Raw genomic sequence first — 27,657 nt, forward strand, 5'->3', positions numbered from 1 at the left:
GATTTCCTTGGCACATCTCCACCAACTGTTAATGCTTTCTCCTCCAGTTTTCCTTATACTATGCTTATCTGTGTACATATGTGGTAATATCCCAGGGGAATCAGTTAACAAAGATTTATTAAGTGGGTTCTCTATGCCAAGCACTATGCTGTCTAGCACAGTAGAATGTAAGTTTGTTAAGAGTGAGGCCCAAATTTAAATTTTTATTTTTGCATCACCAGAGGCAATATGATATACTAGAGACAGAGCAGGTCTCTAAGGCCCAGAAGCCTTGGGTTCAAATCCTGACACATATTGGCAATGAGACCCTAATTTCTTTCTTCCTTTCTTTCTTTCTTTCTTTTTTGGCTAGGCAGTGGGGTTAAGTGACTTGCCCAGGGTCACACAGCTAGTAAGTGTTATGTGTCTGAGGCCAGATTTGAACTCAGATTCTCCTCAATCCAAGGCCTGGGCTTTATCCATTGCAGACCCTAAGTCACTAACTTCTCAGTGTTCTAGGCAACTCTCTAAAAAAGGCTACTGAGAAAGTGAATACTGGTATTGGTGGAGGGAGTTTCATTATCTAGGAGTTCTTTGTACCAGTGTAATAACAGATCCAGACTTTATTCCCATCTATATTTTCTGGTTTGTCCTCCCTTTTCCCTCTTCCAGAGGATAATCCCTTATAACAAATAATTTAAAATGTAACGTAGAATTCAACAAAACCAACTCGCACATCAGCTAAGTCCCATATTATATGTAGTATTCCACACTTCTATTTCCCCTCCTATGCAAATAAGAGAAAGAGGAACACTCATATCTCTTATTGTTATAAGGAAGGAATTTTTTAAAATAAAATTTTATTGAACCCTTTTTGTCTTTATGTCATCTATGTTTCCCAATATACTTTCCCTCCCAGCACATTCTAATGACAAAGAAGAAAAAAGGAGAAAAAAATTCCACAAAACTAATCAACACATCCAAACAAGTCTTACATATGCAATATTTCACACCTGTAGTGCCTCACCTTTGCAAAGAAGGTAGGTGGAGTTACCTTCTCATATCTCTTCTTTGGAGCCAATTATGATCGCTGTAATTTAACTGAAGTTTTGGTTGTTTTGCTGTCATTATTTTCACTTACATTGTTGTAGTTATAGCGTATATTATTTTCCTGATTCTACTTATTTCACTTTGCGTCATATAGTCAACTAGAATTTATTAAGCACCTGCTATTGCTAAGCACTGGCAATAAAAAGAAAGGCAAAAAACCAGCCCCTGCTCTCCAAGAACTCACAGGTTAAAAGAAAACATGCAAAAAACTCTGTACGAACAAGATATAGACAGGATAAATTGGGAGTGGTCTCAGAAGGAAGGTACTAAGATTAAGGAAGACTGGGGAAAAGGCCTTTTACAGAAGGAAGGTGAGACTTCTCTAAGACTTAAAGGAAGGTAGGGAAGCCAGAAGGCAGAGTTGGGGAGGGAGAACATTCTAGGAACAGAAGACAGCCACTGAAAAATTCAAAGTCTGGAAACGGAGCTGTCACTGTTGTTGTTGTTCATTCTGCATTTTCGAAGAGAACCAAGGATGTCTTGACTTGGGTGTGAACTGGATTTGAGTAAGACAGTGTTGCACAAAGTTATGAGCCTTACTCTCTCTTCCCGAGTCATCGAAGTCCAGTGACAGCAAGGAAAGTCAAGACGACTACTGATGGCCTGGAATGCAGTGGATGACCTTGGCGTCTTTAATGCCTGGCCTAATATGCCACAGCTTTGGAATTACAAGATTTGGTGATGAATTAGATACATAGTGTGAGTAAAGAGCTGAAGATGACACTGAGGTTGTGGGCTTAGGTAACAGGGAGGATGGTAATGCACTCCACAGCAATAGGAAATTGCGGAAGGGGTAGGTTTGGGGAGGAAGCTAATGAGTTCTGTTTGAGACATCCAGAGGATATCTAGTTAGCCAAAGCACAATTGCAGATGCAGTGGCTGTAGCTCTGGAGAGAGATTAGGGCTGGTTGGAGATATCTGACAATTATCTGCATAGAAATAATTTAATCCATGGAAGCTGAGATTACAAAATGAGATAGTACAGAGCAGAAGAAAGAAAGGACCCAGAACAGAATGTTTGGGAGACACCCACATTTATAGGGTGACGTGGATGAAGGATCAGCAAAAGAGACTGAGGAGTAATCAGGAGAGAGCAGTGTTATGAAACTTAACAGAAGAGAGAATATTTAGAAGGAGAAGGTGATTGGCAATGTCAAAAGCTGCAGCAGAGTTCAAGGAAGAACAGGATTGAAAAAAGACCATTAGATTTGCTGACCACCGTTTGTGGGAAGTTCAATATGGCGTCATTAAGTGGACCAAAAAGATTGCTAAGAGCACTAAAGGTCCAACTGAGATGGGATTTAGAGCTGCAAGAGGCTTTAAGAGCTTCCACTCTTTCATTTTACAAATGAGGTAACTGAAATCCAAAGAGGTTTGAGTGACTTTCTGAAGGTCACACAAGTTACAAAGCTGGGATTCCTTACCTTCCTAAAATAGAACTTCTTAACTTCTTTATATGGCAAGTCATAGTCGCTTCCATTTCCCTTGGTAAATGGAAGTAGTTTTAGGAATTCTATGAAAATTTGATTAGTAGGCAACATTTTAAGTATGATAGTTTTCTAAGTTTTACAAAGGTATGAGTCTTCTAAAACAGAATGAGAATATTGTTGCAACTGTTTTTAGTGTTAATTCAGCTAATTTCCTTTAATGTGTAATGTTGGCACACTAACTCAATAACCTTCTGGATATGTTTCTCCAAAAGGCAGGTGCACATAGGGTATGCCAGTAGTTGTTTCTCTTATCTCTGTTCCCCTACTCCAGCTCTTGCTTGACTAGCACAAAGGATAGCATCACCACCTCTGGGTTTGAGGCTATTTTCTACAACGTATGCACTGCAAGGTGAGGAAGGAAAATATTACTAATTATAGAAAACTGTAAAAGCCCACCCTCTGTCAAAGGAACAGAATTTCTTATGTCCTTTGTGTTCAACATTTTTGGAAATTTTAAGGTGGCAAGAAAAAAATGAAGAAAAATGGCTCTGCTATAAACCATTTTTCTTCATTTTTTTCTTGCCACCTTAAAACTTCAAAAAAAGTTTCTCTTTCAACCTTATGAAAACACTGTAGTATATAAAATATCTGTGTATTCATTAGACATTTTTTCTTAGAAGTATTTCTTTTCTATTTTCTCTTTTTTATTATGTAGAAAGAGATTAAACAGAACACTGTATCTGCTAATCTGCCTCCACCATTTTTAAGTACATAAAGATTTTGGTTACAGTCAGGAGTGGATAAACTCGGGCAGCTCTTCCAACATTACAGTACCTGAAGTGATCTCTTCAGAGATGCTACGGCTAACCTCTGAATCCAATCCTGGAGTAAGGAAAGAGGAGAGTCACCAACAAAGCTCGTAATCTTCACCAGGCTGTGAAACTAGCATGAAAAGCAATAGTAATAGCATTAAAAAGCACACTAGGGAACTGGATACCTAGTCAATACTTGCTTAAGAAGGGACAGAGAAAAAGAAGCAGCAGCTGCATCCAGTGTATGGGTAGTGCCCCCTTGCCTTTGCCATCTCTTTCACTAGCTTAGTTCCATCTAAATTTAGTTTATCTTAACCCTTTTGGGTCTTAGAACTGGTCCTACTTTGGTTCATCTTGATTTATGCGTCTACCTATACTTGGTCCTTCGACTGGCTTTTTACATTTCCTTTAAATTTCTCTATAACAAATAAATTTTTAAAAAAATTTCTCAAAACCTTCTCTCTAAATAGTTATACGTAATAAACTATTATCCCAGCCTAAGTTCTTCCTGGGGCTTAGGTCTCTTGCTGTTCCCTTGGTACCTATACTTTCAACCTTACTTAGTCCTATGTATTTCTTCTTAACATCATTATCATTCACTTCTAACCAAACCCTCTCCCAATCTTGGTTCCAGCCTATGCAACTTCTTTCCTTCACTTCAGCTTATTCACTCAGGGTAAAGCCATGTATATGAGAGAATCTATACAAGGAGACCAAGAAGCTTCTAAAAGAAGGAAGGTGTACGAGAAGCATCTGAGGAAGGCTCTCCTTGGGCAAAAGGAAGAAAAGTCATGCCAGTCTATAAAGGGCATCTCAAGGCTTTGATAAAAGAACAACAAAGTAAATAAAGATTGGTTATAAACTTTGGTCCACATGATATAAATTTGACTCACCTCAGCTAAATTCACTGTGACTTTAGTCCCTAATATATCATTTATAACCCCTGCACTTCAGTTTCCATCTCTTCAAGATAAAAAAGTGAGATGTTGGATGAAAGAATGAATAAAAAACTATTTATCAAGTGTTTATTATGTTCAGTTACTGGGAATGCAAGTAGAAAAGGAAGAATTCTTTGCTCTCAAGGAACTCACACCCTAACTTTGAGAAACAACATAAATAAGTTTTAGCTACAGGGTAGATGGAAAAGACAGGCGACTTAAGGGTTTAAATATTGAAATATATATATGCATTTATACACACATATATCCTTCCTACTATATGTGTGTGTGTGTGTGTGTGTGTGTGTAATTTAGAATTTTAAGCTGAAATATAGAGGTTGTAGCTAGGAGCAATGAATAGAAGTTGCAAAGAAGCAAATACTATAACCCTGATGTTAGGAAAGACTTCCTGTGTTAGAGCTAAGGATTGGGTTGCCCTTGTTAGAAGTCCTTGACTTCAGAAAAACCTGGAAAGACTTATGTGCACTGATGCTGAGTAAAATGAGCAGAACCAGGACAATGTTGTACACAGTAACAGCCACATTGTGTGATGACTGACTTTGATAGACTTAGCTCTTCTAAGTAATGCAAAGATCTAAAACAGCTCCAAAAGACTTATGATGGAAAATGCTATCCACCTCTAGAGAAAGAGCTATGGAGTCTGAATGCAGATGGAAGCATACTATTTGCTTTCCTTTTGTTGTTGTTTTGTTTTATTTCTTCTTTCTTGTGGTTCCTCTCATAGTTCTAATTCTTCTATACGTCATGACTAATGTGAAAATATGCTTAATATGAATGTGTAAGTAGAGCCTATATCAGAGTACACGCCATCTTGGAGAGGGGGGAGGAGAGGGAGAAAATTTAAAACTCAAAGTCTTATGGAAGTGAATGCAGAAAACTAAAAACAAATTATTTAAAATTTAAAAAAGAAGTCCTTAAGCAAAGAAAGGTTTGATGAGTGCTTGCCAGATATACCATAGTCGAACTCTTTCTGGGTATTGGGTTGGTCTGAATGGTTGCCAATATCCCTACAAACTCTGAACAGTTTGTGTTTGTGTAAGTGACTCTTATAGATCCTGACCTTCATGGCTTTGTTTAGGCCATTGAGTCAGTGTGTCTTAAAGTAAACTGGAATGATGGTGATACGTGGTACCAATGAGCATTAAAAATGTTTCCACCAGTTGTCCTGCAGTTGCCACATAACTAGTCAGTGCCTCAGGCAACACTCACAGACTAAGTTGCTGACAAAGTACCATCTACGTTGGTCCTTTCACTGATGAAACAGAAACTGAATAGTTGAATATGAAGGGGAAAAAGGAAGCTATCTCTATAATGAACATCTTCCTTCCTAGACCATCCTCACTGCCATTTAAAATTTTTTTTATTAATTTGTTTTAAACTTAAATACTAAAACTTAAATATACAATAAGGAAAAAAGAAACATTATAAACTTAAATATTAAAACTTAAGAAAAGAAAAAAAGCATTGCATTGTGTACAGCAGAACTAAGAGAGGATTCAAAATATACAGCAATAAATTTCCATTTCAAGAAAGCCTATCTAATAAATACTATACATTGTTTCAGAGCTGTCCATCTTTTCTTTACTTCCTTGTAAGTTTTCTTTTGTTATCTGCTGTGCACTTTTTACTCTGTTCTTTTTTTCCTCCTTCCTCTCACCCCTTCCCAAAGAAGGCTACAATTAAACACAGATATGTGTGTGTGTATGTATATATACATATGAATATATGTGTATATGTATATGTGCACACATATACACATAAACATATACATATATTTAGATATCTATAATCTTACTCATATATAGACATATTCATATGCATCTATGTAAGACCATATTATACTTGTTCACTGCCGTTTTTTTAAAAAATCACTTATAAAACTATTAGGCACATGAAGACATTGGATTTGTATAGCCTACTTGTTTTCCTGTTTATAAATAAAGGTTGCATGCTCTTGAGACTTAGCAAGAACCAAACAACTAAGTTCTTACTCAACTATTCTTACACATATACACATCTCTAAACTACAAAGATAATGGGCTGCTGCAGTATAAAATCACATCAAGGAGAATGCTGATGTCCTCCCATGTTACTGCAGCTCTGAGACTTAGACATCATCAAGGGGAGTGATCAAGTGAACTGCCTCATTGAGACATAAGAATAAATTAAAAGTCACTATCTGAATAGTATCTGCGAGGTGCTGAGATACAGCTGTGTTAATGGCACATTCAGAAGACCTTGTGTATAGAAATGCTTTGTTTTAAGGTTATAATTTGGCCTCTGATATATTAAAAATGTTATTCAAGGGGGAAATTTGGTGTATTAGATGACAGTCTGACTTCAGAAGTAGGAAGACCTGCCTTTGTTTGCATACTAACTGGGTAATCATTAGCCAGTCACAACTATTCAGTGCCTCAGTCAACTCTCCTAGACTAAATTGCAGAGAAAGTGCCATCTACATTGGTTACTTCACTAATGAAATTACAGATTCAGTCTTCCCCTCCAAAAAAAAAAAATTAGACAACTAAGCATGACCCAACTCACTAGGAGATGATGATAAAAGTAGTATTTCTTCTTTCACAAAAGAGGACAAGGGACCTAAATAAATGTTGCATGCAAAGATATGCTAGACCAAGGCCTAGAACTCTAAGTGCTCTAGGTGTTAAACCAGGAATTTTCTCATCAGAGCAGCCAGCCATAGTTATGTTTAACAGCCAGTCATCTTTAAACATTTGAGATGAGAAGTTACCAAAATAAAAAAAGGGGGGGGGGAACAATTCAAGAACTCAGGCGTGGAGTGAGGCAACATGGTATAATAAAAAGAGCACTAAAATTAGTCAGTGAACTTCAGTTCAAAGCCAATCCCTGGGTAAATCATTGAACAATTCTGGTCCTGAGTTTCCTTATCTAAAGGGAAAAACTTGGACTGATCTCTGAGGTCCCATCCAGATCTAAATACCATGAAATCTATAGACTACTTTATAATATTAAGTGAAATTAGTAGGTTTTTATAGTTTTATTCTGCCTCTTGTCATCCCAAACATTTGCTGCTGTCTCCCCAAACCCATCAAGTGAGCCTTCCCTTGTAACAGAGGAAGAGAGTCAAAGGAAACTAGCCATTCCAACAACAGCATTTGATGGCAAACACAGTGTTCCACAAGGAAAAGAAGACACATTTTCTCATTTTTTCTCCTATCTGGGCCACAACGGATCATTACAGTATTATAGCTGTGAGCTTCATTTTAGTGATGTCATTTACATTACTGTTGGCATGTATGTTGTTTTCCTGTTTCTGCTGATCTTACATCGTTTTATCAATTCATACAAGATTTCCCAAGCTTCTTTTAAGTCCCCATATTCATCATTTCTTATGGTGCATAAAGAGAATGTTATTCATATTCCAAAATTTGTTCAGCAATTTCCCCAGCGGATGGTCACCCGCTTAGTTTTTCACCACTACAAAAAGTTCTTCTGTGAATCTTTTGTTGTATGTATGTGTGTGTATACTTAATGACTTTTCTCACATAATTCCCAAATTGTTTTCTAGAATAGCTGAACCAGTTTCTAGCTCCGATAGCAGTATATTAGTATGCCTGTCCTCCCATAGTTCCTGCATCATTGACTGTTTCCATATTTCATCATCTTTGCCAGTTTGCTAAGAGATAAAACCTTGGATAAAACCTTGAAATTTTCATATGGTTATTCATAGTCTGCAATTCTTTGAAAACAGTTCACATCCTTTGACCACTTGAGATGGCATATCTACTAGTGATAAGAAAACCAAATGATTCAGATATTCAGGTACGTCATTGCAACATCGAGAAAGTATTGGTTGGTAGGAAAGAATTGATGTGTCATGTCTTTATGGGTTTAGCACAGCTCTCTACTTGTCCTGAAGCATATATCATGCTTCATAATACTCATAGCTACACACCTCTGGCCACATAAATACAGTGGATGGCAACATGATGCTATATAGTGAACAGTTAGCACTCAAGCTTTCATGAGGAAGGTAAAAACCAGATGGCCATAGTGTATAAAAAGATGGTTGGCTGTCCAGAGTTCTTTTCATATCTTTATTTCCTTTCATTCATTGATGGTGATCAATGGTGTCATCTTTACTGATGAACAGCAATGACATATAATTACAGCCCTGAAATTTGTGATTTACCTACAGAAAAAAAAGCATGCATTTTTCAGATGCAGCCAAAAAGAGTAATTTGGTGGATGATTGTGATCAGATCCAAATACAGTAGAACCCCATTGTAACCCGGCTCAGTATTATATACTTTGAATGTGCCATAGGCCAGATCATATTCTTCAAAGCATATTTTATACACACACAAAAGCCTGATATGACGTATTTAATTCCTTGTCACCTTCCAAAAACACTAAATAAGAGTCACTCCACAGTGCATGATAAGCTATAATCACCCCTTTTCACTTCTTTGTTTACATAACACCTAGCTGTACATTAAAGATAAATAGAAATGCTGTCCTTACTTTTAACCTACAAGAAATATGTAAACTTTTTTCATTAATTATTAATCAAGTAGAATGCAATAAAATTACATTTAATTTGTCTTTTCACTTCATTTTATTACTTCATTGTAATGATATTTGGAGTAAGGAGAAAACAGAAACGGGATTAAGGAAGCAGGTAGAGAGGGGCAACAAAGTGTAGGAGAAATCAGAGTTGTTCAAAAAGAGGGTCAGAGAAAATGCAGGGAAGTAGAAGCAACTTGTTAATGGGAGAACCAAGGAGACCTGATACACAGTCAGCCCAAACCTAAGCAGAACATTCTAGCCCCGCCTCCTTTTAGCTCCAGTCCTTCCCAGTCAGCTTCAACTGTTAGCTCTTACCATTTAAAGGATGTGACACCAGCCAGCACCCAGCCTCATTTCTCTGTGATCTACCTACTTGTCACTTACTCCTTGTTCAACGATGCTTCTGGTGTCTCTGCCATAGAGTTGGGTACTTAAGGAACTGACTGCTGGGATTGCTGAGCCATCATAAGCAGTCTTTAAAATAAGTGAGAAGAGTACAGTTAATTGGGGAGAGGCTATGGAATTGAAGAAGGATAAATGTTGATTTCCCCCCAAAAGAAGAGAATGAAGTCTGCAAACTATAGACCAGTGAACTAACTTTGATTTCCGGTAAAATGTGAGAAATAGATTAAAAGGATGGTTAATTAATATCCAAAACAAAACAAAACAAAGAAGGGATTATCAAAAAGAGCCAGCACGGCTTCATCCAGAATAGGCCTGGCCAAACAAAGAAGCCTTAGGAAAACTTAGAAGGAATGGCTGAAAAATTGTTAAACAGAGTTAACAAAACAAGTTTGGTTGTATTGATGTCCCATGTTAAGTTTTTAATAAAACATTTCATTTTTTAAAAAATTAGTCATGTCAGACTAACCTCATTTTCTTTTGATTACTAGACATAAATTGGAAATTCTACAAGCATAGCTTACCTAGATTTTAGTAAAGCAAAATTTTTTACACTATTCATATATACAAGATGTGGTGTGGTAGAAAGCATGTTGGGTATGGAGGCAGGGTGTTTGAGTTAAAACCCTCTCTACTCCTTATTACCTTTGTGACCTTGGGTAAGTCACTTAATCTCTTTGATCCTTCGTCTTTCACTTGTAAAATGAGGGGTTTGGACTAGAAGGCTTCCAAGTACTTTTTCAGATCTCTACATCTATGTTCCTGTGAGATAAGGGCTAGAGAACAATGCAGTTGGTTTGGATTTGGTTAAAATGGCCAGTCCCTAGAGTGGTCATTTGTAGCTCACTATTAAGATATCTCTAGTGGAGTTCTCTAGCTATCTGCATTTGAGCTTCTTCTCTTTAACATTTTTATCAAGACTTAGATAAAGACCTAGTAGGATACTTATCAGATATGCAGATAACCTAAAACTAGGAGAATCACTATAGGACTTAGAGTTAATGGTGGTGGGAAAGTTGTATGGCAGAGACCAGTAATTCTAGGTGGTGTGTGGTAAAGTAGCCATTGTGTTCTGTCACTCTCCATGTCAGTTAAGAGAGGATTGATGCCAAGATCAGGTGGATTTGTGAGAAAAGTCCTTAGTCCTAGCCAAAATGTAACCACTTGGCTCTTCTCTCTCTCTCTGTCTCTGTCTCTCTCCCTCGTTCCCTTCTCCCCCCCCCCACATACACACAAAAAATCCCAGTAAGGAGATGAAGAAGGTGCCAAACCCAGGCTTGGGCCTCTCTCAACAGCCAAGGCCTCTAACTACCTGGAGTCTTGGATACAGGACTGATGAGGCTGTTTTCTCAGGTTGGGTAGCTGGCAGACAGCTTCTACCACCTGAGACTGGAATAAATTCTGTATCTGCAAATGACAGGAGGTGCTGGGCATAGGGGTCAACCATAACTTCTCTGTCTTTAGCAACAGCAGTCCTCACTTTTATGGATCCATGGTGAAATTGTTGAGGTTTAGCGGTTTAGGGATGCTGGGACCCCAAAATCAGAATACGTGGGTCCTGCCTGAAAGAATTCAACTCAAGCCTTCTTTCAGCCAAAGACAAGGTTTATTAGAACATCTGTCATATTGGGCAGACTCTTAAGGAGTCTGAACATTAATTAGTAAGCCATTGGCTAGATTTTAAGAATCTAAGCACCTTAATGGAGACAAGATGGACCTTATATACAGAAAGACTATTGGAGGGATCTAGGAGTGGCCAGGTAGTTTATGAAGTAATAGAACTCCAGGGACCTAGACCCTGTGGCTTAGGGAGAATGGAACCTAGATAGGAGTAAGGGTGGGAAGTGGCCTGGGGCCATAGGGAGGTAACAGAATTGGGAGATTGAGTGTAGCCACAATTAAAGGCCTGTTAATGGGATTATAGCCTCAAGTGAATGCCAGAAATTTGGCATTGTGGAAAAGTCCAGGGTTTTTCCTTTTTGGGGTCTAGATCCCATCTTCATCAAAACAACAGAAATAAACAGTAATATACTGGTTCATTTCTTCCTAGCTTCCTCTTAAACATGGAAAGAATAACAATCCTCCGTTTTACCCTATTAATCAATTGACAGCCATTAATTAAGTTGTTTGTACTGGGCATTATGCTAAACCATGGTGATACAAAGATAACAGTTAAATAATCCTTGCCTGCAAGGAACTTACTTTCCTTAAGAGTAGAGACAAAGAGTGCAGATAGAGTTATCTATAAAACACATACAAAGCAGACACAAGATAACCTTAAATGGGAAGGCATTGGCAGCAGATGAATGGGCACCCAGGAAAGGTCTCTAACAGAAGATAGCACTGGAGCTGGCTCTTGAAGAAAACCAGGGATCCCAAAAGACAAGTGTAGAAGTATTGAGGTTTAGGGGTGCTGGTACCCCAATATCACAACACATGGATCCTGTCTGTAAGAATTCAACCCAAGTCTTCTTTCAGCCAAAGACAAGGTTTATTAGAACATCCACCATATTGGGCAGAGAGTCTGAACATTAGTGAGCTATTGGCTAGAGTAAGAATCTGAGCATCCTAATGGAGATGAGGGACCCAGGATGGCCAAGAAGTTTGGGGTGACTGGAGGGGCCTAAGGAAGATCTGAATGGGAGTGGCCAGTAAACTGGGATGAATTTAAACTGCCTGGGACCTGGACCTGGTGGCCAAGGGAGAATGGAGCCTAGCTAGGAGTAAGGCTGGGGGCCATAGATAGGACGGTAAGGCAAAAGTAGGCCAGGCTAGGCTAAGGGTAACAGAGATTGGGCATAACCACAATGAAAGGCCAGTTGATGGGATTATAGCCTTGGGCCAATGACAGAGATTCGGCCTTGTGGGAAAGTCCAGGGTTTTTCCTTTTTGGGGTCCAGATCCCATCCTCATCAGAAGAACATTCCAGGCTTGAGGGAAAGCCAACACAAAGACAGGAGATGGAGTGCTGTGAGTTAAAACCATCAAATAGGCCAGTGTGACAGTGGACTTTAAAGTTCATGGAGAGGAGTAGTGCGTAAAAAGTTTGGAAAGATAGGAAAGAGCCAAGTTGCCTTTTCCTTCCGCTTGGGCCCCATTTAAAGAGCATATCCACACCAGCCATCTCTACATGTCCTACCCTGGTGCACTCCTCTGGATAAGGGCAGATGGGCCTCCCTCCCCCTTTTCACTTTTTAACTTCCTTTTGTATATTGTCTGTCTTTTGTATTTCTCTATTTCCACAGCACTTAGCAGTGCCTGGCATCTAGAAGATGCGTAATCTTTATTGACTGACTTGGCCAAAGTGCCAAACAGAAGAGTTTAAAAAATGTGATTCTAAAGAAAATAGAGAGCCACTGCAGTTTATTAAGGAGGAGGTGACATAGTAGCCCTGTGCTTGGGGAAATCTCTTTAGAAATTATGTGCAAGATGAATTGGAATAGGGAGGGACTTAAGGCAGAGAGACCAATGAGGAGGTTGTTGCAGTAGTCCAAAAGAGACATAGTGAGGGCCTCAGTCAGAGTGACGGAGAGATGATGTGTGAGAGATACTTTGGAGATAGAAACTACAGTATTTGGCAACTTATTAGATACTTAGCTTAGTGAGAATGAGGCTCATAGAACGAACTGAAGAGGGGAAAGATAGAAGCAAGAAAATAAATTAGAGGCTGTTTTAATAGTGTAGCATTAGGACTAGGGTAAAGGACTTGTGAGTGGAGAAAAGGAAATAGATACAAAAGGTGTTAGAGAAATAGAATAACTAAACTTGACGTCAACCTCTGGAAAGGTGGAGGGAGCTGTATTTTCCCTAGTTTTTTGTGGGGCCAGTCTTATTATAATTACGCAGCATTCAGTTTGGGGTTTTTGTTCTTGCTTTTTACTTTGTTGTAGTTATTGTATGTGTTGTCCTACTTGCCTCCTTACACACAGCATTCCATCACCTGCCTCAGTATCTGCGCAGGCTGCCTCCTGTCTCCTCAGGTCCACTTCGTGGAATCCGTAGCTCAGGTGTCATCTCCTACACCAGACCTTTGTTAATCCCTCCTCCTCCGCTGGCAGTCTGTGCTCCTCTGCACAAGATCACTTCTCTTTAACTTCTTATACATTTTGTAGTTACTTATTTGGGTATTTGTTGGATCTCTTCAGTAGAATGGAAGCTCTTTAAGGGCAGACACTATTTTACATGTGTCTTCCCATCATCTTTTTCTAGCAAAGTGTCTGTTACATAATGAGCATTTAATAGATGATTATCGAATAGAGTTGAATCCTAATTCACTTATGTCTGAGAGGACCCAGTAGTATCACGTACTTTTTATAATTCTCTTACATCACTCATTTCATTTCCCAGTTTTCCTTCTACCTCTCTTATATGATTTTTAAACTCCATTTTGAGCTCTTCCATAAATTCTTTCTGTGTTTGAGGCCACTTCCCATTTTGACATTGTCGTCCTCTTCTGAGTTTGTGTCTTGATCTTCCCTGTCACCACAATAACTTTCTATGGTCAGATTTTTGTTGTTGTTGTTGTTTGGCTCGTCTTTTTGGGATGCCTTTCCCCTTTCTTTTAAATTTGATCTCTGCTCCCAGGTAGAATGGGGTGTGTCTCAGGCAGCTTGTGCCAGTGGCTGCAGGCACTGGCTGTGTACCTGGTGCTGCACTGATGTTGCCTTGATGCTCATGGAGGACCCTTGTGCCTGGCTGTGTTGAGGGGTGGACTGGGGGGTGGCTGGCACTGGTGGAGGCCGTAGGGAACTGGCAGCTTACCTGGTGCTGAGCTGGGGTCCTAGTGGCAGTATGTCGTGTTGCTGCGGCCCAGTGGGGTATTTCTGCATTTCCCTGGGGCTCCACTGAAGCCCGCGGAGATCTGGCCACTGGAGGGTATCACGTATTTTTTATAGCAAAATACCAGAAATACAGATTCCTGACATTACTCACTCCCATATTCGTAGTAAGTCAGTTTTCTATCCTCAGACTTATTAATACCCTCCCTTCGTTGAATTAATGAAATACATATACATTAATATTGAGAAAAATATGTTCCATTGAAGGCATTAGTTAAGTGAGTGAAAGTATGGTAGTATGGAAAGAGTGGTGGGGATAGAAGTTAAAAGATTTCTGTTCTAGATATGTGACCTTGTAGAAGGCCCTTATCTCCTCTAGCCCTCAGTTTCCTGTATGTCAAATAAAGGGATTAGACCTGAAAATAAAAAGGATTCTAGTTCTAAAAGATTTGCAAGATACAAAATTGGTAAAACATGCTTCTTCAGATTGGGCAAATGTAACAATTTATAAGTCAAACCAGAACATAAGTGATTCTGTAGTGAAAGTCGGGCTCCCCAACTCATAGTAGAAGCCCAGTGTCTACTTATATTCTATAACAGCTAATTAGACACATACTAAATTTAGACCCCAGTGCTGGAGCAAAGTAGTTCATCTTTGATACCAGGAAATACCAGATAAGGAAAGAGCAGCGAAGAATTAGCCATTCTTATTCAAATCAATATAAATCAGCAAATGGTTAAGTTTTTTCTATGTGTAAAGTACTGTGCTAGACACTAAGGACAGATACAACACAGACCCTGTTCTGAGTACAACATAAAGTTTGGGAAGGGGAGCAATATAAGGTTAAAGCTGGAAAGGTAGATTGGAGCCAGATTAGAAAGGGCCTTGAAGACCACTCAGAGATTTGAAAATTAACTACTTATGTGTACTACAAACCGTTTAAGCTCCCCAGACTCATTTTCTCATAAGTAAAATAAAGAACTTGGAGCAGATGGTCTCTAAGGATCCTTTCCGTTCTAATCACAAAAGAGTTTATTACATGGATAGTGGTAATTTTCTGAAGGTTTTGAGCTGTGCTCCTATGAGTAGGTGTGATCTAATCAGAGCAGTTTATTAGAAAAACAACACAGGTAGACTTTGAGCTCCTTGAGAGCAGGAGCTGTCTTTAACCTTTTTTTAAAAATTTTGTATCGCCAGTGCCTGACATATTGTAGGGTCTCAATAAATGTTTATTTATTGACAGTAAGAAGAATGGATCAAAGAGGAAATATACTAGAAACAGTGAGACCCGTGAAGAAGGCTGTTATGGTAGTCTAGGCAAAAAAAAATGAAGGTCTGAAGTAAGGAAGTTGGAATGGGAATAGAAGGAAAAGCAACAGACTTGAAAGCTGTTGTAGAAGTAAACCAGTAGAGCTTGGCAATGGTTTGGTTATAGGGGGTGAGAGAACAGAAAAAGTGAAAGGTAATGCCAAGCTTTACAAAGTCTGGCTGACTGGAAAGATGGCGTGCCATCATCAGAAGCAGACAAGTTTGGGTGAAGAATGTCTGGCAAGATAATGAAGGTCAGTTATCTGCACAGAGGTAGTAATTGAAACTGCGGCAACAGATGCATTCACCAACAGATAGTAGAGGAAGAAGGGGAAAATGGACAAGATCTTGGGGGTACCCCAGGGTTTTTAGATATCAAGTTATACGTTTCTCACAGTAAACTCCAATGTTGAAGGTTCAGAAGAGGAGCCAGCAAAGGCTGATGAGAGGACTTATCAAAGAAAGAAGAGGATAATCAATGAAGTGCAATGTCACAGAAGCCAAGAAGTGATTAAGAGTAGAGGGTGGTTGATAGTGTAAGATACACACAGGGTGAGGAAGATGAGGATGCTAATAGGATTTTAGATCATAGGACTTGGGGAATTGGAAGTCACCTTGAAGGCCATTTGGTCTTGTCCCCTTCATCTTACAGAGAAGCAAACTGAGGCTCAAAGAGATCCAATGACTTCTGATGTCACGCAGGTGTGAGTTAAGTGCTGAGGCAGGATCTGACCCAAGTCCACACACTCCAGATTCAATGCAGGGTACCACATTTAGCAGTAGGTTTGGAAGGAGGAGCAGAAGACAGAATTGCCCAGCCTAGGGCAATTTCACACAAAACATCTTTAATTGCTCCTCTGTAAACCATGGGAAACTAGACTTTCATTTGATCAGAGATAGAAAATGTCGTTTTAAGAGTCAGAAATGAAAAAAAATCCATATTTGGATTAGAATTATAAATCTGATGGATATGTGTCATTTAAAGTGTCAAAATGCTACAAATTCCAAAAGTAAATTCCTTACAACAGTTTTTTCCCCAAAAAAGTCATTAAATTTAGTGATAACAGGATTAAGGACAAAAGCTAGATTGCATCAGGTTGAGGAGTGATTGGGAATTGATGTGCAGGCAGTGAATTTGAACTTTTTTTTTTCCAGAAGTTTATCAGTAGAAGGGAGGGGAGTTATATAGGAAGATACTCTGAGGGAATACTAGGATTGAGGAAAAGAATTTTATAGACTAGAAGCTACTCTGTGAGAATCTTTGCTAGTTGATGGGAAGGAGATGGTAGAGAGGATGAGAGTGAAGTTACAGGAAACAGAGAAGCCTTGATTGATGAGGCAAAGTCCTGGAGGAGACAGAAGGAGGGTGGGGTTGCTGCCTCTCCCTCTGAGCCTAGTGGGAAGGAGGAGAGTAGAATGAAAGTCTGGGCTGGTAATGATCTGCTTACCTTAGCAGATCTACTAGTTAGCTTCTCCATCTCCATGATATATAGGCCTTTCCAGGGTGTCCCCACCTTCTGTCATCTCTCAGATTAGAGCTGTCTTTTTTTTTTAAGAGCACACATAAGGAACACATATGTAGTATGACTTCCTCACCTTTGAGTATGCAGTTCAGATTACCTTGCAGCAAGTCCTTCAAGCCAAAGCAGTAGCCTTCTGAGAAAGACTTGTGTCAGAAGCCAGTGATGTTGCAGTCCCTGCCTATTAGTAAGACAGTGTGGCTTCTCTTCACAGAAGCAACAGCCAGAAATAGCTGATAACCCATATAAGTATACTGCTTGCTGGTCTTTTTTATCTTGACTGAGATATGTGGGTCATGCAATAAGAAGGTCACAAATCTACAGGAATGCACTGTGACAGGCTTTTGTACAGTGTATAAGAATGTACTATTTATAAACATTTTAGTACTATCTATATAAAATTTTTGTCAGTCAATAAACATGTATTTAGTGACTTACTGCATGCCAGGCACTATGCTAAAATACCTGTCTTGGACCATTTTATTATGCCTTCTAATCTCTATGCTTTTGCTATGCAATTAGAACTAACCATTTCCTCCCAGTTTCAGATAGTTTCATTAGCATTTTTCCTGAAACAAAGCTGAAATAGTATGGCCACAAGTTTGCTGTGCTAAATTTGTAGAAAACATTTTGTGCTAGACTCCATAGATTGAGTCAATTCTTAGGTTATTAAAAAAATTCTTAAGTGTTCTTTTTTATACCTTTATTTTAATGAATTTAGATGTCATGGACTACCAGAAGTTCTTAGTAGAAAAGTAAAAGATTCAAAGAAAAGGAAAAGTAAGGAACTTCTTGTTCAGTCATTTTAGTCGCATCTGATTCTTTGTGATCTCCTTTGGGGTTTTCTTGGTAAAGATATGGGAGTGGTTTCCCATTTCCTCCTCTAGCTCATTTTACAGATGAGGAAACTGAGGTAAAGACAGTTAAGTGATTTGCCCAGGGTCACACAGCTATTTACATGCCTGAGGTCAGATTTGAACTCACATCTTCCTTACACCAGGCCTTCCACTCTATCCAACGTGTATCCCAACTGCCCAAAGTAAAGGAGAGTTAGAATTAAATGAGAATTTTCCTGGACTACAGCTGGCCTTCAGAAACCACAAGAGTATAGACCAAGAAGTATTCTACTCAATGAGTACTCTTTAACATACTGTGTGTATATGTTAAGATACATATACATGTATATATAAAATCTGATTTCATGTGTGTCTTTAAAGCAAACAGTTGATATTACATTCTTCCTACAGCAATAGAAGAATCCGAAAGTGATATTTACATGCGATTCATGAAGTCACACAAGTGTTACGACATTGTTCCAACCAGCTCGAAGCTTGTTGTCTTTGACACTACATTACAAGTGAGTATATTCATTTTTTGTAAACTTTTATGTAATTGGGGTTCTCTTATAAAATAAGTATCCTGAGAGTCTTTCTTGAATACTTAGTAGCATCTACAATAAATTAATTAGAAATAATATTGATGGAGGAGGAAATCCTATAATTCTTTCTGGAGATTATGAATAATAAAATGATGGATCATTATCTTACTACATCAAAATGTGCATAAAGTATCTGTTCACAAATTTTAATAATTCTCCTTATACATATCAAATGACTTATGTTGATTGCTTCAATAATTTGAACATGGTCCTTTGGATGCTTCAGTGAGGTTTATTACAACCTAGCCAAGCTTTTTACCAGGAAGCCAGTGTAGTTACAGAATAATAACGTGAAAAAAAAAAGTGACACATGAGACAAACAGAAAATCTTAAGCAGCATTGTTTTTAACTTGGTGATTCTATATAGAGAAATAAGGACCAAAAATAAGATTGAGGGAGAATATCTAAACAAACCAAACATTTTTGACTCACTAAAAGTTTGGTTCACCTATAAATGATAAACTAAGGTACACGGTCAACAAGCATTTGTTAAATGCCTACTACGTGCCAGACACTGTGCTTTGTGCTGAAAATGTAAAGAAAAACAGTCCCTGCCTTCCGGGAGTTCTCAGTTTAATAGGGCAGACATCACGTTCAGACAAAATACAACATACAGACAAAATATGTGCAAGATAAATAGAGGACAATGTCAAAGTGAAGGCACTAAGTTTAAGAAGGACTAGGGAAAGGTCTCTTGCAGAAGATGGGACTTGGAAGAAGCCAGGAGGCAGAGATGAGGAGGGAGAACATTCTAGACATTAGGGCCAGCCAGAGAAACTATTCAGAATCAGAAGATGGAATGTTGTGTTAGAGGAAGAGCAAGGAAATGCATTTTCTGTCCCCTGGGAACCTAAGACATAAGAAAAATGAATACATGGTGTGTAATGAAGGTAGTAGAGCAATGCATAGCTAAATGATAAAATGAAAACTACTTGTCACTTGATTCATCTAGGAAGACTTCATTATGGAGTTGGAATTTTAAGAGTTTTAGCAGTGGAAGAGAGGTGGCTTAGTACTTGGAAGTTTTATCATGAGCACCATGCTAGAACAGGTTATTAAATAGTGTGAGTACTTAGAAAAAGAATAGGAGATGAAGTAAGAGCCAGCAAGGGTTCTTAATTCAAAACAAACTTAGTTCTCTTTCTCTCTTTGTAAGGTTCATGGATCAGGACAGACTGCTGTAGACAGCAGCATATCTTGATTTCAGAAAAGTATTTTCTGTGATAGCCTTATGGAGACAAATGGGCTGTACAAATAGGAAAAGTCTAAGCTATGTGAGCAACTCTTGCTACAGAATATTGGTTAATGGATCAGTTTTAACCAAGGTTGCCAAACTCCAGCCTTCGATTATTCTCACTGTCTGCCTCCTTCACACTTACATATGTGGTTCTGAATGAATGAAGCTGGAAGAGGTCACAAATCCATGTTGATTGAGTTCACTACAAATTCATAGTATCTGATCACTGCAGTAAGATATTCCTTCTACTCCTTCCTAATCAATTCTCTTTCCCACTCACCACCACAGCTGTTCTAAACCTTCTCTTCTTTTCCCAAGCCTTCTACAGTTATCTTCTTCCCCCATTGTCTCAGTTGAGGACTTTACTCATCCTTCCCTAAAAAAATGGAGAACATTTGCCATGAGTTAGGTCTTCTCTTTTCCTCATCTCACATTCCCTTGACATCATCCCCCACTATTTCTTCCTTCACTATAGTCTCTGATGAAGAAGTGATCCTTCTTGCCAAGGTCAGCCTCCACATGGATCTTTGATCCCATCCCTTCTTCCCTCTCTCTAATCATCATTCTCTTCCTATCTACTAATTCATCCCTACCGGCCTACAAATAAACCCCTGCTCCCCCCCCCCTTTAAGAAACCTCCACTAGTTATCATCCTATGTCTTCCTCCCCCTTCTCAGATAAACTGCTTTAAAAAGTTATTTCTGGTGCTTCTGTCTCTTCCAAACCCTCTGCAGTCTGGTTTCCAACCTCATTTTTCAACTGAAACTGCTTTCTCAGAAGTTATTGATTCTCTCTCACTTAACAGATCTCATAGCCTTTTCTCATTCCTCATCTTTCTTGACTTCTCTGCAGAATTTGACCCTGTTGCCCATTACGTTTTCCTTAATAATTTTTCTTCTTTGGGTTGTTATGACACTCTGCTCTCTTGGTTCTCCTCAGTCTCCTTTGGTGGCTCTTCATCCGTGTTATGTCCTCTGCCTGTAGGTATGTTCCCAAACATATTGTCCTGGGCTCTTCTCTCTTTCCTCTGTCGCCTAATGATCTCATTATCTCCTATGTCTTCAATTATTATTACTATGCAGAAGATTCCTAGATCTTTATATCCAGTCCTAGTCTCTTTCTCTGAGCTTTGGTCCCTATCCATATTCATACTGGCTGTTTCATCAGCATCTCAAACTCAACATGTTCAAAACAGAGCTCATTATCTTCCCTTCCCCCCTTTCTTATTTTTCTATTACTATCAAGTATACCATCCTTCTAGTAATCCAGGTTTGCAACCTGGACATTATCCTCAACTCCTCATTCTCACTCACTATACATATCCAAGCTATTGTTTCTATCTCCACACTGTCATCAATATCCTGTCCACTTGTACAGCTATTTCCCCTGTTCAGATCCTCATCACCTCTCTCCTGAACTATTTCAGTAATCCGAATTGATTTCCCTCACTGTATCTCTTCATTCCAATCCATCCTTTATGCAGCTGCCAAAGTGATTGTCATAAAATGTAGTTTTGACTATGTCACTTCTTTACTCGATAAACTACAGTGCCACTTGCTGTGACCTCTTGGATCAAATTTAAACTCTTTTTTGGGGCGTCTGAAGCTCTCTTTCCTGGCTCCTTACACATTACTCCTGTCCATGTACTCTACAGTCTAGCCATACTAGCCTGCTGGATATTGTCACATATCCAGCAGGCTAGTATGCTGGATATTGTCACATATGACTCACCATCTTTATCTAACCTCTTAAAATTCCTGTCTTCCTTCAAGACTCTGCAGAAATGCCACCCTCTGTAGTAGACATCCTGGTTTCCCATCCCCCCACTCTGTATGTATCTGGTGTATACAGTATCTATTTTTACACTTGTCTCCTTGGTTAAAATATAACATTCTTGAGGATGGGGACTTTTTTTCCTTTCTCTTTGTATCCCCAAGACTTAGCATAGTGCCTGCCCTTTGGTAAGTATTGCCACTTATTGAATGTGGGGCCTTAATCAAATTTAATCTCTCTGGACCACCGTCTCTTCATACTTAAAATGTGGATAATAATACTTGTCCTGCCTGCATCATGGGATTGTTGTGAAGTTCACAACATGTATGTGAAAGCTCTTTGTAAAACATATGAAAATCCTAAAATTACAGCATTGAAGCAGTTGGCACAATTCTGCAATTTAAGCTACTGCAATTTAGGCTACTGATTCCATTTGTGAAATTTAAATCTCTGAATAGTCACTATGGGTGTTGGTAAGAAGTGCACTTTAAGCAATCCCATAAATCTTTGTGTCTTAGTTTTGGGCAAAGTAGGGAGATAGTAAGAGATCTTTTGCCAAATGTTCAGGCCCCACAGACTCCCAGGAGCATGGGATGTGTCTGGTCTTTCTCGTTTGTTTGCTTCAAGAGAGATAGAAAGACTTTCCATGTGTGAGTCCTAGAAAGCAGACTGACTGAGATCAAACTCTAGTGTAGCCCAGGGAAGCACAGAATCTGGCCCCATGTTCCAGGGTGAGGCCACGTTCACTCACTCACAATAATACTTGAGAGTAGGTTGACACTCTTGCAGTCGCCCAGCTTTAACAAGATTCTGTTCTTGTCACTATAAAGTATATTGTTTTACCTATCAGAAAAGTAGGTAAAGATTAATGAGCAATTCTTCAGCATGACAGTATTTTTATTGGTATAGAACTACTCTGAACAAACCACAACCCGGAATCATTGCAGCAAAACTATAGGAACTCAAAGGAATAAAAATGCTAAAACAGCTCCCTGGCATATGCTGAATGCTTCCGTTTTTCATCAGTTTCAACTTATATATATATCACAATTGATTTAATTACTTCAATTTAAAATAAAAATGTACTGAAAGTTATAAGTTGTCAGATTCTAGTTTCCTGAAACACAGATGTCCCACTTCATATACATTGCCACAACCTCTTCAGTAGCAGCCAGGTCCTGATTAGGTTTTCATCCAATTAAAGAATGTTTCTAGATTAAAACTTTGTTGTCCGTTTTTACTCATCTAATCAACATATTAACATCTGGATGCTTTCTAAATCTTTTTAAGTTTTTAATTTAAATTGGCAGTGGTTTGGGCAGATTGCCTGTCAGTTGAGAAGAAAGCAACCCTTATAGGCACCCAGTCACCAACCAGGAATTTTCCCAGCTCTCTAAGTACCAATTAGAACTAGGCCAGACCAGTCTTTTTCTCTTTTTCTTGGTTAATTGGTAACAGCACAACCCTTTGCTGTTATAAATTTTCTGAGTGGTTTGTAATTCTTCCCTAAAGCAGGTTTTATGTATGTATGGGTGTATCAATCTATAAAATAGTAATCTTTGTGTGCGCTAATTTTGTTTCCCCTGAAGTCTCTATGTTCTTATTATATAAGCTATCAGTTGCTTTTGTACTCAGTTTTTTTCTTATCACAGAAATAACTTCTCCATAATGTTTTCGGTACAATCTACAGACATATGTTCTAAAACTGTCATGTAATTGTGGGCAAAAGCTGCAAAGTTTTATTATCAATGAAAGTCTTTTCTATTAAGAGTTTAACTTTTTTTTTTATCCAAAGAAAAGACAACTGAGAGTGGCACCATGCAGTGCTCTGGCTACTGCTGTGAAGATGGTTTAGGTCAGATTTGTATTCAGCTTCTCACTTAATTTAAACTTCTGCCCTTTAGTAAGATGAAATAAATAAACTAAAATAGAATAGCATTTAGTAAAGGCCAGAATAAACACTTAAATATCTGAGGTTACTGAAATTATTAAATATTAAATTAAAAAAATTTAACTGGAAATAATATTGTGAACCCCGCATGAAACCAGTTGGCAGGAATGAAATACAGAAACATCATCATCATCGTCATCATTATAATTATAATTATTATTATTATTTTGGCTAGGCAGTGGGGTTAAGTGACTTGCCCAGGGTCACACAGCTAGTAAGTGTTATATGTCTGAGGTCAGATTTGAACTCAGGTCCTTCTGAATCCAGGGCCGGTGCTCTGTCCATTGTGCCATCTAGTTGCCTCCCAGAAATTATTTTTAAATAATTTTTTATTGATATCTTTTGTTTTTACATCTCTTATATTTCCCACTCTCTCTCCCCTTACTGACTCCCAAAGAGCCATCCCTTATATTTTTAAAAGATGAAGAAAGGAGAAAATAATATATAAAACTAACTAATATATCCAAAAAAGCCAGGCTGGTTCACCAGTTTTGCAAAGAAGTAGGGGGAAGTGTTTTCTCCTGTCTCTTGTTTGGGGCCAGGCTTGGTCAATATGGAAATTCAGAAATCCTTAGTTTGTTTCTGGTTCTAACAGCGACCAATACCTTGAGAAAATTGTTCAACCTCTGAGTTGCTTTACTTTTTAAAGAAGAGATGATCCTTCTGGCCTGCTGCACTTGTACATTAGGAAAAATAATTTCAAAACAAGTAAAAAGTGTTACTTCTTAAAATAAGTAATAGATATTGAGCATATCCAGGTTCTTAAGTCACCTTCTAGAAAATATATATGTAAACTCAGTGTGGATTTTTTGGGAGAGGAGGGCGTGCCTAATTTTTGGCCTAGTACAGTGCTAACATATGAAGTGCACCTCATAAGTTTTTAAATGAATTTAATTTTGGTTCATTATCTTTTAAGTGCAATTTTTTAAAAAAGTCACAAAAAGCTTTCTCAGGAATGTAAAACTTGGGTACTTTTTTCTAAAATTAGGAAATTATATCCCAAGACAAGGTTCAGAACCATAAAGGATACTTGGGGTTTTTTTGTAAAAATCTTCTTTGTTTGGTTTGCCACATAAATTAGGATGTATTGTTCCATGTCACTCTATATTTTGGGAAGTGAGATATTCCTAAAAGTTGAACCTTAATTTGATTTAACCTAAATAAAAAAATAAGTTCTCAGACATGTCATTTTATGTCAGCATTGTGTGTGTGCAAGTTATTTGAAATGACCACAAGAATCCAAAGTGTCTGGGTAGAACTGCCACCATTCTTAAAGCTGTGGTCTCACAATCTCTTTCTCCTCAGGGTTTAGGAAGGAACATTGACTGCTCAACCAGAGGGCCAGGTGTTTTGGAACACCTATACTAACTTCTATGAAACATTTAAAATGGGGAGAATCCAGTGCTATCCACCACCACTCAGATATTCCATACACACATATACATAAAGCTTTTGTGTTCTGAAGTGAAGTGGGTTTGTTTGTATATTATTGCAGGTGGAGAAATGAAGTAGATGATTAGTGGAAGATACACTAGACTTTTATTTTGTCATTCAGTTGTTTCAGTCGTGTCTAACTCTCTGTAACCCCATTTGGGGTTTTCTTGGCAAAGATACTAGGAGTGGTTTGCCATTTCCTTCTCCACCTCATTTTACAGATGAGGAAACTGAGGCAAACAGGGTTAAGTGACTTGCCCAGGGCCACACAGCCAGGCAGTGTCTGAGGCGAGATTTGAATTCAGGTCTGCCTGACTTCAGCCCTGGCACTGTATCCACTGCACAGTCTAGCTGCCCCAGTAGCTACTAGACCAGTGGCTCTTAAACTTGCATGTTATTTGCCGTAAGGAATCACAGCATACTGAACATTTATTTAAGTTGACAACAAAGAAGTGTTTCTGGGTAGTTGGCCTCCTACTCTCATTACCACAGCCCTAGGATTCCTCTGCTTCTCTTTTCTCTCCCCTACCCCTTCACCCTCTTCTTCCTCTGCACTCACTGCAGAAAAGGTGGCTTTTTGCCTTTGTGTGTAGAGCTGCTATTGTGATCTTCTTGAAACTAAGCCAGGAAGAGCAGGCAGCAAATGCTGGAGGCAGGGGCTGGGGAATGTGAAAAATCTCACCTCATCAAACTCATGGTGCTGTGGCACATTCTGAGAACCACTGCACTAGACAGTTCTAAAAAGGAACAAGTCTGGTTTCATAAGGATTGACCTCAGTGGGCCATTAGTTTTCATCTTCATTTACTTCTTTTTTGCAGCAGTGACATCACCACAAAACACACTGACAATAATGTCTCTATACTGTTTTTTTAATTCTGAACTCAAGCTTCATTGATTTTATGTCTCATGAACATATATATATATATATATGCATGTATATTACCACTGACCCATTTATGTTTACTTAATTTCAGCAGTATATTTCATGTCACAATTAAGCAGATGTTATCCATTTCTAAAGATTTATATATAGCATGTTTGCATAATAATTATGATACATCCAGATGAAAGTGGATCAATGCTGTCCAATAACATTCTTTTTATTTTTGTTACAGCAACCTTGGAAAATGGTTTAGTAACATTTTATATTGCTTTTCTGAACAGCTTTTGAGGAATCCATTAATTAGATGGAGATGTTATTCTGGGAGAAGCAGAATTAGTCTGTCTTGTTTCAGATAAAATACCCCTATCATAAAATAATAATAACAATTTTTTAAATTAATATTAACTCTTGGCTTGGAGTAGTTTAAAAGTTTAAAAAGATGACTTTCTAGATGGAAGTATAAAATTTCTCTGTGCCATAACCATGTACGATCACTTTATTGCAGGTATAAATGTTCAAAAAGCGTAAGATCTCCCCACCAACTTCATCTCCATTCTGAAGAAAGCTTATGCTTTACTTTCCTAGTTTTCCTGAAGTTAGTTAAAAGTGCTTCTAGATAAAACCTATCCCTGTAGCTCACATTTTCTTCCAGAAGCCCCTGGACAAAATCCACTGAGGGATTTTCCTAAAGTGTTTCTCCCTCTTTGTCTTTTAACTCAGACTCCTGTCAGAAACCATGTTCTTATTTCACCAGCAGTTGCCCGTTCCTGAAAAGAACCAAGCTGTAAAGAATATGACTTTCTTCATTAACATCAAGATGTAATTATCATAAGTACTTGTCTTGTGTGAGAAAGTATAAAGTTCAGGTCATTATGGGTAGGACAGCATACATGCCATACATAAAATCACTCAGATTTGCTTTCCTTATGGACCAGTATTTGTGGTAGTGATTATTTTACAAGAGAAAAGGCACATTTATGACTTTGCAAATGATGTATTATTGAATTAAATGTCTTATTTGTATCTGACTTCCGTTTTCATCCCTCTCTTGCCATTCTTACTCAAACCCAGGCCCACTGCATTCATTTGCAATGGCTTCCAAGTTAGGGATTGAGTTAGTTCTGAGTACATAAACAGGCAACATGTTAGACCATTCAGTAGAGTGAATTATTAGCCTTGGAATCCCATTTGACTTTTCTTTCTGCTATTCTGTTTTTTGTTTGTTGGGGGCTTTTTTGTTTTGTTTTGTTTTGTTAGGCAATTGGGGTTAAATGACTTGCCCAGAGTCACACAGATAGTAAGTGTTATGTGTCTGAGGCTGGGTTTGAACTCAGGTCTTCCTGACTCCAGGGCCAGTACTCTATCTGCTTTGCCATCTAGCTGCCCCTGTCTTTCTGCTATTCTGTCACTAGAATAACCTGGCTGCTTTTTTTTTTTCCAGTTCCCAGTTACTGTCCTGAAGTCTCATTCTCCTTTACCTCTCTGAGCATCAGTTTCCTCATCTATAAAATGGGAATAATAACAACAATAATAATAATAATAACTATAGTATTCCCTCACTGTTTTTTTTAAATCATCGATGACTTGCTTTTACACAACAGACATTTACTAATAAACTGCATAACCATTAAATCCTCCCTTGTAACAAAGAAAAATGGTTAAGTAAAATCAACCAAATGTGCAACAGAATCTGACAGCATCTACAATATCTCATTCCCATAAACTCCACTTTTCTGCCCAAAGGAGGGAAATGTGTTTTATCCTTTATTCTCCAGAAAAGAGATAGAGCGTTGCAGTTGATCTGAATTTGACTGCTTTTTAGTGTTATTTTTTGTTAATATTCTTGTAGTCGTTATTTATGTTGTTCTCCTGGATCTGCATACTTAACTCTGTGTCACTTCATCTAAGTTGTCCCATATTTCTCAAAATTCCTCATAGTTGTTTCTTATGGTATAATCATATTGGCTTGCCCCACAGTTTGTTCAAACCATTCACCACTTTATTTCCAATTTTTGCTACCAAAAAAAGTGCTGCTGTGAGTGTGTGTGTGTGTAGTATGTGTTTCTGTGTATGCATATATATATACACATATA

The 27,657-nt window shown here is 38.3% G+C and overlaps 1 protein-coding gene across 4 annotated transcripts in view; it reads left to right on the forward strand.

Annotated features, from left to right (window-relative positions):
- The window catches only part of PRKAG2 (protein kinase AMP-activated non-catalytic subunit gamma 2), a 461,370-nt gene that overhangs the window by 401,947 nt on the left and 31,766 nt on the right, over positions 1–27,657 (forward strand). For all 4 annotated transcript variants that reach the window (XM_021009627.2, XM_021009628.2, XM_078152663.1 and 1 more), the window contains one exon: positions 18,095–18,204. In XM_021009627.2, coding sequence (XP_020865286.1) covers positions 18,095–18,204 — 110 coding nt within the window. The remainder of the gene's footprint in view (positions 1–18,094; positions 18,205–27,657) is intronic.

Source organism: Phascolarctos cinereus, unplaced genomic scaffold (genome assembly GCF_003287225.1).
Source record: "Phascolarctos cinereus isolate Bilbo 61053 unplaced genomic scaffold, phaCin_HiC Scaffold_1;HRSCAF=81, whole genome shotgun sequence".
NCBI lineage: Eukaryota > Metazoa > Chordata > Mammalia > Diprotodontia > Phascolarctidae > Phascolarctos > Phascolarctos cinereus.